At 38.8% G+C, this 21,017-nt stretch overlaps 1 protein-coding gene across 1 annotated transcript; it reads right to left on the bottom strand.

Annotated features, from left to right (window-relative positions):
- Positions 1–18,282: 18,282 nt before the first annotated feature.
- On the bottom strand, positions 18,283–20,704 carry LOC148870833 (11S globulin seed storage protein Ana o 2.0101-like). Its single transcript, XM_088969080.1, has 3 exons — positions 20,095–20,704; positions 19,179–19,902; positions 18,283–18,627 (listed from the first exon to the last, which is right to left on the bottom strand). Exons 1-3 carry the CDS (start codon positions 20,288–20,290, stop codon positions 18,477–18,479), a joined length of 1,071 nt encoding a protein of 356 aa, XP_088825206.1. The 5' UTR covers positions 20,291–20,704; the 3' UTR covers positions 18,283–18,476.
- Positions 20,705–21,017: the final 313 nt, after the last annotated feature.

Genomic DNA, 21,017 nt, shown 5'->3' with positions numbered 1-21,017 from the left:
AGCAGAAATCCAATCCCCATCACCGTTAGGGTTATAATCGGGTTAATGGGTAGGTCAACAGTTTTATGAAGGGGAGTTGATAGGAATATATGAGATTCGTGAACATGGGACATGGCACAAACAACCAAGCTGTCAAGAATGCAGATGCTTTCTTTGTTTACTAGGTTGCTCTAATGGGCGGGACCAAGAGATCTCGAAGCACGGATAGATTCAGATCTCTGGGGTAATGCAACTAATCGGTAAAGAGTAGATTCAGAGAACCCAGTAAGGTGATTAATTATTTTAGATGTGAATGAATGAATAGTGGAGGCAGGAACAAGCAGACACACGGTTTTCTATTCTGTTGGTTTTCTGTTCCCCATGACTAGGACACATGATTCCATAATTCCTCCCTGATATTAAACAAGAAGTTGGTGAACACTGAAAACTTCGCTTTATTCCTAGTGACCTGTTTTGATGTAAATGGCAACGAAAACAAAGTTACTTGTATTCAAAAAATGGCAAAATAATACCTCAGAGATTTCAGCCTGAAAAAAAAATTATCCATATATGTAAATTATATTAAAACATAAAGAACGTTACTGAATTTTGTTGGGTAGAACCCAAAGAAAGGTTCCTTCTAACTCCCATGTAATTGAAATTTAGGCTCAGATAGGAGCTGTCAATGGGCCGGGACTGGGCTTACAACCATCCAGATCGATTAATATAGAGCAGATTTTAGTGACAGTAATAAAAACCATAGTAAAATAGTAAATTATTTATATGTTAATAAGTCAAGCATTTTTAACTAAAATTATCTTATGTATTATCTATCAAATTAATTCAGGTTTGAATCAGTTTGGAATAACCAAAAACCAGAATCAACCCAATCATTAATCGGATGAGATCTCAAAACCAGAGCCGATGTAATCAGTTTGGTTTGGTTCTGTCAATCGGGTAAAACTGACCCGTTGACAGTTCTAAACATGAGCGGAGTCAGAAATTTTTTATGAGAGGGGGGGGGGGGTGAGAACTTATGAATTGACCAACCATTGGGTGATAAGTGAGGGGAGAAAAAAAAAATTATATAGAAAAATGTATTCAGTGTGCGGATTTCTGGACCATAGAGGGCCATGACTCCTCTGGGTCCCCCCTAGCTCCGCCCCTAGTCCTAGGCCCAGACTACCCCTAGCTTGGAGATATTAAATATGAATTCTGAAGTAACGCAGTTCTAAAGCAACAGATTATGGAATGCACGTCATTGCCCATGAGAAGTAAACCTACATAGATAAATACTAGGGCATGAAACTTAGGTCGGGTTGGGTTCAGCACTTAATTAAGTTTTTTTATTGGTTCGAGTCGAAATCTGAAACTTGTACGGTTGAAATTCTTCAAATAGGACAACCATATCTGCTTATACAAAGGACTTGCATGATTTCATGGAACATAATAGAAGTTAAAATTTCAAGGCCCATTCATGAGATAGTTTAGTGCTTGATTTAAGGATTTTTCAATTGAAATACTTGTTTATAAATATTTGTAGATTATTAGATCATAATGAAAGGAAGGTTACAGTTTACCATAACCAAGGTTTGAAAATCTTTAAATTCACTTGAGTAATCAAAAACATCTGAATTTTAATCCACAATTCTCTTTGAAAACAAAAGAGTCAAAAAGTAGGGTGAAAGTTCTTTTATTTATTTTGTGAAATTCCTCAAGAACTTGTGCAGTCTAATATGCTATAATACTTCACTTTCTTTAATTTAATAATTCCTGTGAACTTTGGGAACAAATTAGAAAAATAAAAAATCTAACAAAGAAACTAAAAAAATACTTAAAATAATTGACAAAATACAAAATGGACAATGAATTGGAAAAAATAGGAATTTTATTTCTTGAATTTGAACAGTACAACGATCAATGGACAATGGACAATGGATGAATGAAATATAGAAAATGGAATAAAATATAAAAAATATAATACAATTATAAATTGAAAATAAAAAACTATATTGTTGAAAAAATAAGAACTAATATAAATAAAATTGAAAAAAATGAAAAATTATAATAATTGAAATAATGAAATATTGAATATACAAAAGAATAAAAAATATTGACTTCATCAATTTTCTTCAAGGTCCACCTCCACTTGCATCTTCATCTAATCATCTCCTTGATTGTCATCATCTGCTTCAGGTGAAACATCAAGTGTAATGCTATGCCCTCATTTGTCTTGTAATTTATCTTTAGCATCCAACCAATCTTTAAGGCAAATGTACATCCTTGACTTTCACCATTCATACAAATTTTCTTGTTGTCCAACTCCCTATTAGCTACACTAAAACAAGACTCCAATAGAAATGTAGACATTGGAGGGGTTAGTAGATCATGTGCCATGGTGGCAAGGACTGGATAGTTTTTTTCATGTTCTTTCCACTAGGCTAGGGGTGGCAACGAGTTGGGCTTTTCACGAGTCGCTTGAGCTCAGCTCAGCTTGGTTTCAATCGAGTTCGACTCGAGCTTGAGCCCAATTCACTGGCTCGATTATTAAACGAGCTCGAGCTTTTCAAGCCTTGTAGAACAGTCTCGAGTTGAGCTTGAGCCTGGTACTATTCGGCTCAGCTCGGCTTGAATCCACCCCTACACTAGGTTAAAATATCAAAATTTTCCCATCCCTCATTGTCGCATGAATCAATTAAAGTAGAAACACTTACTTGTAAATAAAAATTAAGTTCAGTAAATGAATTTGCTGATGAACTGGTAGTAGATTTCTACCTCTTATGTAGTAGAGACCGAGTTTTGTTTCTATTACTGGAAATAGAATTAGCTGTTTCAGAAGTGGAACTTTCACATGTACAATATTTCTTATGCCCAACCACTCGATATTCATATAAACTATACATTTCAAATAATAAATTATTATCCTCTTCTATTTTATTTCCAACTTCAATATTCATATTTTCACAATATGATTCAAGTAAAATTTCTAAACCATCTTTCCTAATCCTAGTATCTAATACTATAGCTAAGCAATAAACGGGAGAAATTTCCATTATTTCAATAATATTTTGAAATTGTGGATTTTTCCTATATTTTGCAAAACATTCACTAATTATAAATAATTGATTAACTAAAAGACATCTAGTTGAGTAATAAATACCTGAAAATTCATTAGTTGCATTATAAAAAAAATTGTAAAAAATCTTTTATATAAATTGTCATTTCCTAATCTTCCTCAAGTAGAGGATCATGTGACAATTTTGCATTATAAAAATCACTAAGAATTTGTTTGTATGCAATACAACTTTATAGCATAGAATAGGTAAAATTCTATCTATGTTGAACATCTAATACAAAATGTTTATATTTTAAACCATAATTTTGACATAAATATTTAAATTCATGTTTTCTTGCTCCAAAACTTTTAATATATATTATACAATTTCTAATTTTATAAATATGATGAGAAATAATATTTAAAGCATCTTGAATACGTAAATTTAAAATGTGACATGCACATCTAATATGAAATAATTTACCATCTAAAAATGATTTTAATTGAGATTTTAAAATATTTATTACTGGCATTATCAAAACCAATAAAAAGTTTATTTTCAATTCCATAAATATGTAAAGTATTTAAAATACTTGCAACAATAATTGGGTCAGTATATGGCCATTCAAACCTAGTAAAACTTAAAATTCTTTTATGTAAAAGCTATTTTTCATCAATAAAATGACCGGTAACACAAATATAACTTATGTTAAATCTAGATTTCCAAATATCAAAAGTAATTGCAATTTTAGAATTAAGATTTGATAACATAGAAATTAAAATTTGTTTATATGAATAAAAAATTTTAAAAGCATTTGTTCTAAGTTCTAATAATATTTCTAGAAAATTTTTTAAATTGTGGATTTATAGATCTACGTAAAAATTTTTCAAGTTTAGTATCTTCACTTAATAAAAATGGATGTTCAACATATACAATATATTTTGCTAATTCTTGCCTAATTTTTTCTTGAAAATATTTAAAAATATAAAAAATCTTACTTCTTATTTGCACTTGTGATGTTTCTTTCCCTTCTTCTTTCATCAAATGTCATTTCAAATGTCTGCCAAAGTGTCTACTACCACCACTACTATTATATCTAAAGTCACTACTACACTTTTGACAAGCGACTCTCTTTCCCTTCCCCTCAACCTCCTCTATTTTAAATATTGTCCAAGCAGGGCTAATCAACCTTGTCTTCTCCTTTTTCTTTCCCCTACATCTATTTGTAGTAGTAAGGGTGAGAACATCGGCAATATCAATAGCAACATCTATATTGTTGCTAACACTATCATATTGCGACTGAACATTGACATCGTCGACATTGACTATGTTGGGTAATTGGTGTCGAGAGTGAGAGGAGGGGCCAACAATTTTTTTAATTATAAAAAAAAATTAATTTAATTGCACTTATCTGGATTGACATTTCGGAATTTCAACTTGATTTCAATGGTTGAAGCCTTTAAGTCTCCCAAATTGCTAACTTGAGATTACCCGAGCAAGTATTCTTCTTGTTGAAACTTGAATCAAGTTGAGAATTGGAGAGTAGAGAGAGTATGAGAGAATATGTGAGAGAATGATGTATGAGAGAGACTAAGAGAGTATTAGAATTGGTGTGATGAGAATGGTGGAGGATAAAGCTACTTATAGAAATTAAAAATAATTTAATTCCTCAAAATACCCTAAAAACTACATGCTTTTTAGTTGTTGGGAGGGGTATTTTGGTTATTATAAAGTCACTTATCACTTTACCTAAATACCCCCTAAACTAGCTATTATATAGTTGTTGAGGGGCATTATTGTCATTTTATTTCCCAAAGCCAAAATACATAAATACCCCTCTATATAGCTATTTATAGCTGTTGGGGGGATCTCCAATGGCTAGTTCTTCGGATGGGTCGAGCACGACACGCTATGGGCTTGTAGGCCGGGTTGTGCCAGCCCGCGAGCAACATGACATGACAGTGCAGGCCATGTCGGCCCAGCCTGTCGACCTGAAACTGAAGCCCAACACGGCCCATTGGCCCCCTACAATCGTGTCAGGCCGTGGCATAGCCCATAAACCATCGAGACAGGCCAGGTCAAAATTGTGCCGGGCTGCCAGCCAGATTTACTCCTCTAACTATATACCCACAAAACAAAACAGATTTACATCAGGAACATATCCCCACTCGTATGTCATCATTCATGGGGAATACCAATGTGCAATGCCTTATGGGTAGAAGATAAAGACTTGGAACAAACCCTCACCTAGCTTTCTATTTCTCTCTTGTTTTCTATAGAACCAAACATAGGCTTATGGTATGAATAAGATTTTTTTCATTAATTTTGTGAATAATCAATCAATTACACCTTTATTCTCCATGTTTTGGCTTAGTCATTCTTGAGTTCTATATATGATTCATTCATCTATCTTCTCTATGGACCACTGTGCTAATAATTCAAACCAATACATATTAAAAATGGAATTGTGGTCTGGTTTAATTGGCCATCTGACTTTAAATTATTTTCTGATAGTGAAATATATATTCAATCTTGGCAGAAAATAAACAAATACCATGTAATTTGTTGTCAATTGGATTTTCTCCAACATTTTCTTCTGACCACACGGTAAATTAAACATCAACATGCTAGCAACCCAATTATTGACTTTTATCAGTTAGTTCCAGCAGACCCAATAATGAATCCAACCGTGTTGGTTCGGTTGGCACAAATAGGTAAAACCAAGCTGAATCGATCCATGTCCAGTCTTAAGAGTAAGTTAAACAAGAAAATGAGATAGGGAGTAAAAGAGGTAAGGTTTAGAGAGAAATGGGGTGAAAAGGTTTAGTATATTATAGATTTTAAGAAAATAAATAAATAAATAAATAAATAAATAAATCAATATAGGCAATTATAGCAACTATTTTATTAGAAGCGGGGGGAATATGTAGCTCATACAATCAATTCCTATTCGACCTTGCATCCAGATGAACTGGAGATAAGATTGTAAACACCTGGCTAGGCTACCTATCACGAGTGAACACATTAGTGTTTACTATGGGTCCCTTCTAGGCCCCATCTGTACGAAATACTGGTGGGTTCAATTGTGATAAATACTCCAGCCTGGTGTGGATAATATTGTCTCCAACTAATTTGGGCTGCCTTGCAAGAGGTTCTTCCCTGTGAGTCGTCCTTAACAAAGAATTGAAAGGGGTGAACATTGTTATCAACCACAAAATGAGGTGCGATATAATAGATTGGGAGAGATTTTGGAAATATGTAGTATATTCCGCATTAATTGTTAGTGATGATGGGCATTTTGGTAATTCCCGGCTGGTTAGTGACTCAGATGCCTAACTGAATAATCCCTACCTGGAATGTGGCTTAGACGTCTAGTCGAATGGTTTCTACTTGGAAGGTGGCTGGTGACAAGTTGGAGAGGTGGGTCTGATGCCTAACTGCATGGTGACGAGCTGGAGAGGTGACTTTGATGCCTGGTTGTATGGTGACGAGCTGTAAAGGTGGCTCTGATGCCTAGATGAATGGTGATGAGTTGGAGAGGTGACTCTGACGCTTGGATATATGGTGATGAGCTGGAGAGGTGACTCTGATGCCACGCTGTATGGTGACGAGCTAGAGAGGTGGCTCTGATGTGACTTGTAAGGAAAAAGTGTAAAGAGTGCTCGAGTTGCTTTACCTGGGGTGGGCACTCCGATGCTTAAGTCAACGAATGCGGAGATTTGTGAGAGAGCTAAAAGTAAGAGAGCTAGAGAGTTGCAAGAACTAAATTGCGCATGTACCTTTTGAGGTTGGAGGTAAGGCCTTTATATTGGCATTGTTTGACGTGGTCATCACGCAACGCGTCCGGGATCTCTGGGAAGACGTGCCTAATTGCTCCGAAGTCCTTGGAGGTAGTCATGCATGTAGGTCAATCTTTGTGTCTTACTCAGTTTCCTCCAAAACATTTGGGGTGAGAGTTGACCTTTGCGAGACCCAGGAGTGATGGAATGCATGTAGAATTCGACGACGAGCACGTCTTGCAGGTCGCCACCTGGACCTTAATCAGGTCAGCAAGCCCTTGAGGGAGGTTGCTCCTCATGTCGAGGTCCCTTCGGTCGGTATTGACAAAGTACCACAGGTCGGCCCTGGACAAGGTACTGCTAGCCACCCTGAGTTGTGGACAAGTTCGCCAGATAGGTTTCCACCAGGTCAGTGGAGGAGGTAGGTCGCCAGGTTGGTGGCGGAGGCAAGTTGCCATGTCAGCGATAGAGGTAAGTCGTCAAGTTGGCGATAGAGGTAGGTCGCCAGGTCAACGGTGGAGGTAGGTCACCAGGTTGGGAACAGAGGCAGGTCGCTAGGTCACCAGGTTGGCGGCAGGGTCAGGTCGCCAAGTCGGTGATATAGGCAAATTGCTAGGTCACCAGGTCGCCAGCTGAGACTCCACCATTTTGGCTAAGGCAAGTTGTCACCTAGGTGGTTCTGGGGTGTCACCCAATCGTTTGGAGATGCCATGTGTCATGATGTTAGTGGAGGGCCAAATCTACCCTCATTAATTGCCCCCCACTCCCGAGCTGGGATCAACTCAGCGAAGGGAGTAGATTTGTGCTTCGTCGTAAGTCCTTTGGTCTATTACCAACATATTTCAATGTCGGCTTAGGGGTCCTTGATGCTGAAAGCGGTTTGGCTTCCCCTTGTGATTTGTGTGTCGATGTTGGCATTTAAATAGCAGGCCAATGTCACGGTTGCACTGTGTTAGTCCTCTAAGGCGCTGGTCATCTACTCCTATGATAAGCCATGAGGATCTCAACCTGCAGGGGCAGCTTTACAAACTACAGGTTGCCAGCTCACATGGGAACCTTGAAAGGCTCAACCCGCAAGGGCGACCGCAGTCTGTTGGCCACTGACTCCCGCGGGAGCCACAAAGGGCTTGACTTGTAGGGGCGACCTTGCGAACAAGGCTGACAAGGCTCGTTCGGGCTGATTACGTATTTTTCCAAGTCGGAGGTAGGTCTCTAGGTCACCAGGTCGGAGGCAAGTCTCCAGGTTGCCAAGTAGCCAAGTCGCTAGGTTGGTAGAGGCAGGTCTCCAAGTTACCAGGTCGACGGAATTTTGATAGTCCAGTTTTTCTCTCAGCACCTCGACCTGTAGACTCCTCGTCACCTTGGCAAGACTGACCTATGAGGGTGGCTCCACAACCTACTGGCCATCAACTCCCATGTAAAGCATGGAGGGCTCAATCTCCGGTGTGACCTCATAGTTTGTTGGCTATCAACTCCCGTGGGAACCATGGAGCACTTGACCTGTGGGGTGGCCTCACATTCTGTTGGCTATAAACTCTTGCAGAGAGCACGTAGGGCTTGGCATATGGGGGTGGCCTAATAGTTAAGGAGATTTTGTCTGGGCAAGACTACGAGAACTCGCTTAGGCTAATCACTTTGCTTCTGCCCCCCTAGGGGGTTTCGATCAAGCGATGTTGTTGTTTCTTGAATATGTTATTACTTGAGGCTTAGAGAATTGGGTGAGAACATAGCCTTTTGTGGTGTTTCTCATACACGATGCCAATTGATGATGGGCGTTTGGCAGTTCCCGGCTAGCTAGTGACTCAGATGCCTAGCTGAATAATCCCTGCCTGGAATGTGGCTTGGACGCCTAGCTGAATGGTTCCTACCTGGAAGGTGGCTTGGACACCTGGCTGAATGGTGACGAGCTAGAGAGGTGGCTCTGATGCCTAGCTGAATGGTGACGAGCTAGAGAGGTGACTTTGATGCCTGGCTGTATGGTGACGAGCTGGAGAGGTGGTTCTGATGCCTAGATGAATGGTGACGAGCTGGAGAGGTGACTCTGATGCCTAATTGAATGGTGACGAGCTGGAGAGGTGACTCTAATGCCTGGCTATATGGTGACGAGCTGGAAAGGTGACTCTGATACCTGGCTGTATGGTAACGAGCTGGAGAGGTGGCTCTGATGCGACCTACAAGGAAACAATGTCAGAGTGCTTGGGTTGCTTTATCCAAGGTGGGCACTCCGATTCTTAAGTCAACGAATGCGGAGATTTTGTGAAAGAGCTGAAAGTAAGAGAGCTAGAAAGTTGTGAGAACTAAGTTGCGCATGTACCTTCTGAGGTTGGAGGTAAGGCTTTTATATAGGCATTGTTTGGCGTGGGCATCACGCAATGCGTCCGGGATCTCTGGGAAGATGTGCCTAACTGCTCTGAAGTTGTGCACGTATGCCAATCTTTCTGCCTTACTCGGTTTCCTCCAAAACATTTGATGTGAGAGCTGACTTCCGAGAGACCTGGAAGTGATGGGATGCGTGTAGAATTCGTTGGCGAGCATGTCTCGCAGGTTGCCACTTGGACCTCAATCAGGTTGGCAAGCCCTCGAGGGAGGTCGCTCCTCACGTCTAGGTTTCTTTGGCCAGTATTGACGAGGTACCACAAGTTGGCCCTAGACGAGGTGCTGCTAGCTATCCTGAGTTGTGGATGAGGTAGCAAGATAGGTTTCCACCAAGTCGGTGGAGGAGGCAGGTCACCCGGTCGGTGGCGGAGGTAGGTCGCCAGGTCAGCGGTAGAGGCAGGTCGTCAAGTTAGCGGTGGAGGTAGGTCACCAGGTCGGTGCGAGAGGTAGGTCGCCGGGTCACCAGATCGGGCAGCGGGGGCAGGTCGCTAGGTCGGTGACAGAGGCAGGTCGCTACGTCACTAGGTCACCAGTTGGGATTCCATCATTTTGGTTAAGGCAAGTTGTCACCTAGGTTGTTTTGGGGTGTCACCCAGTTGTTCCGAGATGTCATATATCATGTTGTCAACGGAGGGCCAAATCTGCCCTCATCAGTTAGAGTTACCATGTCCATAGGTTCATGGTCATGTTGTTGAACACGATCTTGCATTTATTGGGCTGTTAAGGGAACCGGGCAATCTGAAATGTTAGAGGCATCAAAGTCCTTGATGGGTGGACCTTTTGATTGCCTCAAGAATTCTTATAAATACAGACGGTCACCACTCGATAAAGCATCCATCTCAATCACGCTTTTGCTCCTATCTTCCTGGAGGCTTGGAGTCGAGTGGAGAGTGTCTGAAACCAGAATTGTTAGAGGTAGAGTTTGCAAGATCAAATCAGCAGTCAAATGGAAGGTATGACTCCATATATCTTAAACACTTGTTTGCACTTTTTCGTTGCTTATTGTTGTTTCAAGCCTATTTCTTGTTAAATAATTCTTCATTAACAATGGGGGAGAAGAAGAAATAGTAGATGAACCAAAATGTGCTATTGCCAAACTTGAACCATCTTCAATGGCAACATGATCAAAACTCTCATAATCAGTGTGAAGTTGCAGCTTCTCAAGATCAGATGTTAGATGATATGTGGCACTTGAGTTCGAGAACCAAATATCATTTTGACGAGGAGTATTCACAACAGTAGCATCGAAGGCACTAGGTTGGTGTTTAGAGTTCTTCAAATTTTTGATATGAGGAAGTAATTTTCTACAATATTTTGCAAAGTGGTTGGACGATTATTATTATACTAAGAAGGTTTAGAAGGACCAACTCTTAAGTAGATTGCAAAAGAGATTGATTGAGGCGATGTTCATGAATAAGAAGCTTATATACTTTATAGGTTTGCGAGGCATCATAATCTAAGTTCAACCCATCAATGGTATGATGGATAAGTTGTGAGTTAGTCATACAAACTTGTCATTGAAGACCTTGATCCTCTGTAGATAACTAGCCATAGGCAATTCACATTTATAGAAAGAGTTGAGTTAATTGCGAATACAACCTGCCAACTCTAGTCCAACCCTAACCTTAACCCAATTCGACCAACGCAACCCTAACCCTAACCCTAATTAAATTCTTTCAACCCTAACTCAACCCAACCCAAAGCGAAGTCAATTTCGGGTTGGGCCCAACCCAACCATCTTCCCATCCTTTAAAACCTCATAGAATTTCTCGATTTTAGATCTTAACTCAATTTCACTGCATATATTAATCCTATTTTCATTAATATTTGTTTGTTGACGTTATTTTTTTTGTTCTTCTAGTACAAAATTCAGAAAAACAAGTTTAAAAATTACTATATTTTATTATGAGTTATGACTTACTATAGATCTTTCTTGGGCAGCAAACAACATAAAGGAGATGAAGAATAAAACTTTCAAAAAACATGAAATAATGTTATTAAGGTTTTAGTCATTATGATTAAGATTAAGTGAAGTGATTATCTAAAAGAAATACACGATACTATGTAGTGGGGGCTATACAAATATCATGCATCTAAACAAATTAATATATGTTATATATTACACATAACATATATTTATATATGACATGTACTATAGAGTCAGGTTCGGGTTCGGGTCGGGTCGGTTTGGCTATGGGGTCAACCCAAACCCAACCCGAAGTAAAATCGGGTTCATGAATTTCAACCCTAACCCGAACATCAATCTGACCCAACCCAACCCAACTTTTTCAGGTTGGGTTCGGGCCAACCCGGCCCAAGTTGCAGCCTTAATTTTTTGGGGAAATTCTGGCTGTTGGAAACGTCTTCGACATGACATGTTGAATTCATATATGCGCCCCACAGCATATCCAACCATGTATTGGGAATATCTCCCACTGACAATTTTTTGGAGATGTTTTCAATGCATGCTGAGATGTGCATGTAAGGCGTTTGTGGGACACTGTCGACAGGTCACCATGAGTGTGGGGTAAAATAGTAATTACTCTCAATATTCCTTTGATCAAAAAGACAAATAAGGGACTGAATGGATTGACGTATTACATGTAGAAAATGCTTCCAATAGCCTAGGCTATTGTCTCACTATGGCCAAAGTTTTGTCCACTTTTTAAGCCTAGTTATACAAGTTAATAGTACTATTTATAATATTGACAATAGATGTACTATGTTTTTTATAAATATGTGTGATAACATACGAAAGCCATATGGTACCACATTTATTCATTATTATGACTTTATAGAAAAAAAGTACATTTCAATGCAAACGAAGGGAGAACAATAGCCCCAACAAGACACAATAGGATATTGTTGCTGTATGAACCATAAGTACTAAACTCATAAGAATATGCTCTTAAATGTTATTATTAGCAAGAATTTCTCAATGACAATCAACTTTGTCCCCAATAAAACATGGGTTGATGTTTCATGCAAGAAGCATCTCCCCAACAATTAGTGGGCATGACATGTTACCATGGGTAGAGGTGGATTGAAGCCGAGCTGAGTTGAATATTTGGTTATTTGAATTTGGCTCATTGAAATAATATTAGGCTCGAGCTTAATTCAAGTTAGAAACTTGAGCGCGAGCTTGGTTCGGTTCAAAGCTCGCAAGTTCGAGTTTGACTCAGTTCAAGATCAACTACAAGCCAAGTTTTTTCTAAAAAATAAAAATTATATATATAAAAACATTTTTTTTATTTTACATACAACAAAATAAGAATTATAAAAATTATTTACTATTATACATAAAACTTAAAAATATTATTATATAAGTAATAAAAATTATTTATTTTATATATATTTATATATGTATATGTATATGTATGTATGTATATAATAAAAAATATATTTATTTATTATACTAAGCTCGTGAGCCCCATGAGCCAAACTTCACTAGGCTTAAGCTCCGCTCAATTAGCAAACGAGCCTATAAATCAGGCTCGAAGCTCGATTTAAACTGAGTCAAGCTAACCTTTTTACGAGCCAATCTCGAATAGCTCGTGAGAAGTTCGGCTCGTGGCCAACCCTAACCATGGGTGTTAATCAGTAAAAGAATAATTGCCCTTAATATTCTTTTGGCCAAAAAGACAAGCATAGGATTAAATGAATTGATGTATCATGTGGAAGAATCTTGGGAATGTTCTTGCGCACGACACATTACCATGCATTGTAGTTGAATGGTTCCACCAACATTATAGTGGAGATGTTCCCAATGTGCAACTGGATTCCAGGTTATTAGAGTTTTTGCCTGCAAGAGATCCGGGCCCAATTAAACCATTAACCCATTCGACCCTTTACCCACTCTTTGGGTTATTTTATTTTTTATCATTATTACATCATGAGTTGACCCATTGATCCAACCGGCCAATAACTTGTCTACCTTCTGGTTGGGTTTTTTGAAACGTTGGATAGGACTGGGGCCTAAGCCATTGGGAAAGACATCCAAAGGTGAGAAAAATGACCATATGCCATTGGTTTGACAAAGAAAATAATACCATGAAGAATACATGGGATGGGCTCGAACTGGGCTTCTTTGAAGTCCAAGCCCATGGGCCTAAAATCTTGTCTAAGCCTGATCAATAGACTTGTTCATGGGCTGGGTAGCCCGCCGGGCCAGCCCCGGCCCCCGGACGGTCTTGAGCATGTATTTTAGCCCGCTGGCTTGACCTTGGGCCTAAAAGCCCGAGCTTGACTATTTTATGGCTCGGGCTCGGGATTTGTTAAAAAAGCCCGACTCGAGCCCAGCCCAGCCCCACTTTTGTATAAGTTAAACCCTAACCCTAAATATTAATCCCTCTCTTCTCAACCCCTCTCTTATCACTCATCTCTTTTTCTTAGCCGAACAAACTCCCTTCTCAGTCAGTCTCACATAGCCAAACATTCTCAGGAAGACAAAACCAGCGCAACCAATGAACTCCAACGGTGACTGATGAGTCCTCTTTCTCTCTCGTTCATCTTTTCACTTCTCCTTCTCTCTCATAATCGATCTTAGCAGCTCATTTATTAGATGTGAGTCACGCAAACTCAAGCACCAACTGTGAATCCTCTCTCTCTCTCTCTCTCTCTCTCTCTCTCTCTTTTCATTGTTCGATTGTTCTTCTTCTCATTTCTCCTTCTCATTCTCAGAATCTCAGCTCAATTCATTTATCAGACATGAACTCAGGCACCGGCGAACACAGGCACATGTAGCGAGTCATTTCTCTTTGCCCTCTTGTTCTATTCCTCTCTTATTTTTGGTTGGCAGCGAACACAGACACAGGCACTGATCTATCTTTTTGTTAGGTCGGGCTTCGGGCTTCGGGCTCGGGTCCGGGCTTTGGGCTTTTTATTAAACCCATTGGTTAGGCCGGGCTCGGGCTCGAGCCTAACAAAATCTTATTTATGAAAAATAAAAGCCTGGCCTGGCCCAGCCCATGAACAGGTCTATTGATAATAACAGGCGGACCCATTTGGCTACCCATTCCATGAACAGATATAATAAAAAGCACAGTACCATTCCATTTTTTACACATACATAAAAAATTCCTATATACCCTCTTAGAAGTTCCGGTTTGAAGCTTCCATAGATCATAGAAGTGGACTTCAATTCAAAGAATAAATAGAAAATGAAAAGTGAAAACAAGAAAAGTGAGGTAATATCCCATAGAATCAGAAACCCTATGTGAATACCGTGTGCTTTATGAAGCATATATAGAGAGAAACATGACTTTGTTCTTTTGTTTTAAGAAGTGACAACAAGAAAAACAATTCATATTGGAAAACACCTCGAATAGCAATACTCTAGTGGTCAGGGTATAAATGTGGGGAAAAGGGCAGAACACCAGGTCCTTTAGTCTTCATCTTTTTCTTGCAAATCCGTGGTGTATGACACTGATGGTTCCAGGCCTCAATTCTTACTTATCCAACCTTAATCATGGAGGCCCACCAGCCCAGCACTAATGGGCCAGCTGCTATCTTATTGATGATCTGGATCTATACATGCTTGCAACAATTGGATTGCAAAGGAACCCCACAAAGGCACAAAGAATGAGTTGAAATCTAAGAAGCTTGATTCATTGATCATAAGTTCATAACTCAGAAATTAGAATACATCTCCTGTTGTGTTGCAAAACATTTGAATGAAAATCAGGAATATCAAGATTAGGCTACATGGTGGATCCACATTGTCCACCAACAGAAGATTAGACTCTATTTGTTTGAAGTACAAATCTAACCAAATACAAATTTTGTACCCGGTTCAGGTTTATATCCGTTTTGTAATTATAATTTGCATTCTTATCTTAGACAAATTTTTTACTTCATGCCTCATTTGCACCCACGGGCAATGCAAATTTTGCATCTCAAAAATCGATACAATATTTTCACAACATTCTTCCTACCTCAATTCTCTCTCATATAAAATGAGGACTACATTTCATTTCCTATTTTAATTACTTCTTACAAACAAGTAACACAATCAAATATGAGACAAGAGTAAACGAGAATTTACACATTCTACTTGCACTCCAAGCATTTAAAAATCGCACTAACAATGGGCAGAAAACTGTAATGAGAACCACCAATATTATTTACACATTATAAATTCATATACTATTTGGCTGATGTGGCCGTTGCAACCGTAAGAAATTTCTTTTCCTTGGTATTCCAAATATGACTTTGGCCACCATACGGGTGCAAGGGTTGGCTCCATCTAGCATTTTAGATTTTACACTCCTTCCAGCTGGGCCTTCATGCTCGACCCATTCAAAATTTGACAAAAGCCCAACTTGAGCCCGCCCAAACTACACCCTTAACAATGGCAAAAAAAAAAAAAAAAGGCTGTATGCTAGTCCTAATTTATGGTGGGTTAATGACAAGGCTCGCACGGGGGCCATTGATATCACATGATTCACATCACAGCACCACGTTATATGGTCACCATCTCAAAACTGAGTCTAAATTAAAAAGCTTCAACGGGAGATTGGCTAATTGGGTTAAAAAAAAAGAATAATTTCTATCACATGAAACATTGCCTATTAGTATATAGTACTCCATACTTGTTTTCGGCATCATTCGGTAGTTTCATCATCAATCCACTTGCTATTAGGTAATACTGATACAATATAGTTTGTTGAGTTCCACGTTCAAGGAACAACTATAGAGTGGAAAAAAAGACAACGAGGTTGTACGAGACCTATCAACTAAATGGGCTGGATTGGGCCGAAGTTGGTAAGTACATCCTGGATGATTACGGGGTCAACATGGGCCAGACGAGGGCTTTAAAGAAAATATGAGGGTAGGTTTCGGGCCATGCCCATGTACCGATCGTTGTACGGTTCATTTTTAGGGAAATATTTAGGGCCGTTTGGGATGGCTTCTGCACGATAATATTACGGGAAAGTAGGGGTGCAACGTGGGCAGGTCCAATCCGAGTTTAAAATGATTAAAAATAAATTTAAATGTTTGTAATAAATGTGTATATGCAGTGTACATGGAAATTTTAAATTATAATAACAATTATCATTACTATTATTATTATTATAATAATAATAATTATTATTATTATAATAAAATACAAAATTCTCTTGAAATTTCTGACAATCATAAATTTCATTTAAACAAACATTGATATGCTGCTTTACTCAAGGTAAAAAGGAATTTAAAGAATGTCTCTTACTCGATCAAGCCAAAGCCCCTCTGGTGGCTTTGTTAGATTAAAAAATCCTAACTACAATCAGCAAACAACACCATTTTATTTTACCGGAAAGCTACTGAAATTCATCGTAGAACTTAGAAAACAGTCAATTCACCAATCTTCAGACATTCAGTCAAGAAATTATTGCACTTTTGAAGCTATCTCTGCACACCATTAAACCAGCTGTTGACGTAAAACCACTACTCAACCAATCAATCAGAGCCAAGCTAAAAGGTTGCTAATCGTACGACAATCTACCCTATCTATATACATAAGATCGAGCAACAATACACCAAAGAATCACAGACTCTTGGTTGTGAAATTCCCCCGATCAAGAGTAACAACCGGGATCCAGACCAACAAATCTACTACTGTGGTTATAAAACTGCTTATCTGTTTGTGTTTTTCCTGCCCCCCAAAAAATTAATGTTGTGAGTTTGATTAGTATAATTTAATGATAAAAAAAAATATATCTTAAATATAAGATTTAATGAGAGAAAATAGAAAAATAGTTTTATTTCCATTTAGTTTTGAATGTTATATTTCATTTTCATAATTAATAAAATATTTATTATTTATCATACTTATTAGTGTTTAATATGTCAAATATATTATTTTAAAAATGTTTCCAATTTTTTAATTTCTATATTTTTACATTTTATCTAATTTTGAATTTTATTATTTAATTGTGGTAACATGGATTGACCCATTTGACCCAAAATGGTTTAATTTCTTACCACCACCTTGATGAAAACACTATTTTTAAGTAGATTTTAAAAGTATAAGTTTTTATTTTATTAGAATTATTAATTTATTATTCATGGATTTAATTAATAGAATTTAATGATGAGAATAAACAAAAAATGCCTTAAATATATTATTCAATGAAGGTAAATGCAAGTAAATACCTTAAATGTTGGATTTAATGGAATTCGGATTGACTGAACGCTTTAGTTGTTCAACGGGCCGTGGAACCAGTGAGAGGGAATTGAATGCATTGAATATCTTCAAACTACTTCTTTTCTACTCATTTAATATCAATAACTGATTAACCTATTTGTCCTCATTTTTTTTATCAATAAATTTAAATATGGAGGGGTAAATTTTGTATACATATTTGCATAAATGGATACATACTTGTATAATTCTAGAGTGGATTCATTGACCAACACGAACCCAGCCCAGGCCCAAGCTGAACCTGAGTAAATCAAATTACAACATGGGATGTACTCGGGTTGGGAAGATTGGGCTTGACCTTAGGCTCAGTCCAGACTCAGAACTTAAACCCAAATTTTAGGGTTGAGCCTGGATTGACCATAAACCCAGCCCAACCCGGACGACTTGCACCCATATGGGAAAGTCAATTATTTGGCTCACGTATGCCTATTTTCAACCTTTTTCGGTTTTTTATCAAACATGACTTGAGGCTCAGTTTGCAAAGAGTACAAATGCAAATATGTACACTGTAAATACATACAAAAATAATACAAAATATAAGGTTTTGCACTCTATATATTTGTATTTTTACTCCTTCCAAACTCAGCCTAAAATTTTTCCGAATTTCTTAGCTCATGTAACGCCTGTGGACCAAGGCTGGGCCTAATAATTTTTGGCCCATTTGTTATAAAAAGTTAGGATCTAGTTTTATAACAGTAACCCTTGCATCGCCTTGAATTCACAGCCCTAAAGAACAACAATAATGGAAGTGAGAGGATTTTCTCTCAGCTACTACAATTATTGTTTGCATCAATTTGTCAGGAATCAATTTATTATTACTATATAAAACTCAACAGTGAAAATAAATTATTCAAGAGGAAAAGGGGTTCTTGGCATTTTGTTTCAAGGATTATGGACTTGTCACTCGGATCATGGAACCATATTTTAGATTTCTCCGGATAAAACTCATAGTGGGCATACAAAGAAGCAAATTCCAGGTCCAATCTCACAACCAGAAACCAGTGACAATGAGTCATTCCAGAAAGAAGTTAAAATTATTCCTTCCACATCACTGTAGACTTATGGTATTGGAAAAGCATAAGCAAAAACGCAGTAAGTTTCTCAGTTTGGAGGGAAGAAGATGGCATCTGCTGTCCTTTTCGACCTGAAGAGATTCTCCACATCTGGAGCCACATTGAAAGATGCTTGGAGCACTTCGGGAGATAAAGCCTTCCACACTGAGGTCCTCCCTGCCAAATGGCTGAATATAGGACTGCAAAACCAAATTCATCATTACCAAAATCAGCCACAAAGCCAGCACTAAAGACAAACTTAGACTAGAGTTATCAGTTTGTCAAGACATTAGCTGATAATGCAGTAGGCAGTAGCCGTAGCTCAACATGCCTTTTGAAGGAGACAGTCACAAACATCCATCCACCACAACACAACCCAATCCCATCAACAACCCATTTACCAGCAGTAAATGTTCAAATGCTGAACAGAACTTGGGTAGATCAGACCCTCTTGAGCATGTGGCACAACCTATAATTTTCTCAGTTCAGAGTCTTCAGAGTACAAATGAACCTAGCTAAAAGTAAATTATCAAACAGTCGGGAGTTGGGTGTGTTTCCTTTTACCTCCTATTGGTTTAAAGATAAACCAATGGATTCTGCACTATCCCCTAAATACCAACCATGAAAGAATAGATAAGAAAAAAAGGTCTAGCTCAAAGCCTCAAAGAGAACAGGAAAACCAGACATTAATCTATACCTAGATCAATAAAAAACAACTAATTCAGATTCTTCTAGCAATGTAGCTACTTACTTTGGTGTGGTAATGATGGAGAACCACTCCATCCCTTCACCATCATCAATCTTGGAGACCACAAAGAACCTGGGAACTATAAACAGACAACCAGCCTTGACAGTTGATTCGAGTGCACGGCGACCATCAACCCCAACAATCTGAACACGGCCACTTCCCCTGGTAACGTATGTAACCTGAAAGGCGGAGTCACAGGAGAAACCCGGCGAGCACATGGCGCTCTTATCCAACCTAACGAGATCAGCCCCAAGTCCGACCTCTCCAACCAAGGGCAGATTCCTAGTGTTCAAGACCACGACTCGTCCCCCATTCTTGATATCAACATCCAATGGAGCTTCCTCACAGTTCAGAGCCATCCCTTTCCGGTCCTCCTCTTTGGGGGCCGGCATGCTGGAACCGTCCTTCAGTTTGACGACGCCACTGCCCGATTGGCTCCCGACGAGGGTCTTCACCTTGTTCTCTTCCAAATCCCAAGCCCGGCTGACGAACTCAGTGGAGAACCCAGAAAATATACCATTGGAGCCCGTCAGATAGAAATCGGTGAATTCACCAGCCTTGTGGGCTTTGGAGGTATCACCCAAGAAAAGAACAATAAGCTCGGTGTCTTCATCGTTGTACCACCAGGTGACCACACCGAAAGGGAGAGCAAGCGCATCGCCCTTCTTGATGGAGATCACCTTCTCCTTCTCGGCTTCAGGAAGGACAACACCAGCCCTACCACGGCCTGAGAAACAAAGGACAATATGAAGATCAATATCAGAAGGGATCCATTACAGTTGGGTCATTGTAGTGCGACGAGCATCCAAGGGATGACTCACCCATCAATTGAAAGAACCAGATCAATGGAAATGAAGACACCCTTTTCGAAATAATAATAAAAAAAAAAAAGAGGAGAAGAATGACATATATATTATACCTTGAAGAACATAAGCGACCTTTGCGGAATCAGAATAACGAGGAAGGGCGAAGCCATTCTTCTCGAGGACGAGCTTTGCTGCTCCAATGTTACCTTCACTGAGCATGGGGAGTTCAGAGGGCGACCATGCATGATAAGATCCACCATCACTGCTGTACAACTTCTTGGCTGGCTTGGGAGAGAGATCAATCTCCATTTCTTCTTCTTCTTCTTCTTCTATTCAACAAGAGAAACGCGAAGGAAACTACAGAATTGTTGAAGAGAAGGGTTCGTTTGCAATCCAATTTATAGGCAAAGAATTGCAGAATTTAGGACATTTACCCGGGTATTCGCAACCCAAGTCATCAATGAGGAGACGCCATTAGAGCCTGATAATGTGGGACCCTCGATTCAATAATTGGTCCATTATTAGGAGAATGAGAAGGATCAAGGGCAGGTCGGAGGAGTGAACAGAGTAAGAGTAGGAGATCCGCACTCCATGGATGGAGAGAACAGGTAGTTTAGAAGTTAGAACAGGTGTCTAACTTTACATGACAATACAGCAGAGTATATTCGGACGGCTTGAGTCACATATTTCATGGTTTACACGTTTGATCTTCAGTCATTCTTCGTGGCAGTGAAAAGTTCAGGGAATTTTATATAGGGAGAATTTTTATGCCCTAAATACAGTATTGGTACATAAAGTGGGGGTAAAAGTTCAGGGAATTTTATATAGGGAGAATTTTTAGGCTCAAATTACAGTATTGGTGCATAGAGTGGGGGTAATTGATATGCAGTAGAATTTATATATATATTTTTTATTTTTCAATATTAAAAGAAAATAATATTTGAAATATAAAATAATAATATATATTTATGATTGGATTGGTTTTATTTTGGTGGATTTACAAATCACCAAATGGAAACTAACCTGATTTGGTCAG

This window comes from Nelumbo lutea, chromosome 2, assembly GCF_056320005.1.
Source record: "Nelumbo lutea isolate HS-2025 chromosome 2, American lotus-T2T, whole genome shotgun sequence".
Classification (NCBI taxonomy): Eukaryota; Viridiplantae; Streptophyta; class Magnoliopsida; order Proteales; family Nelumbonaceae; genus Nelumbo; species Nelumbo lutea.
This window is presented reverse-complemented; position numbering and strand designations above follow the sequence as displayed.

Excerpts from the sequence above, each read along its gene's own strand:
- LOC148870833 (XM_088969080.1), bottom strand. The coding sequence starts at position 20,290 with ATGGAGATTGATCTCTCTCCCAAGCCAGCCAAGAAGTTGTACAGCAGT. Across the intron at positions 19,903-20,094 it reads GGTCGCTTATGTTCTTCAAG|GCCGTGGTAGGGCTGGTGTT; the intron begins GTATAATATATA and ends TTTGTTTCTCAG. Across the intron at positions 18,628-19,178 it reads TCCATCATTACCACACCAAA|TCCTATATTCAGCCATTTGG; the intron begins GTAAGTAGCTAC and ends TTGGTTTTGCAG.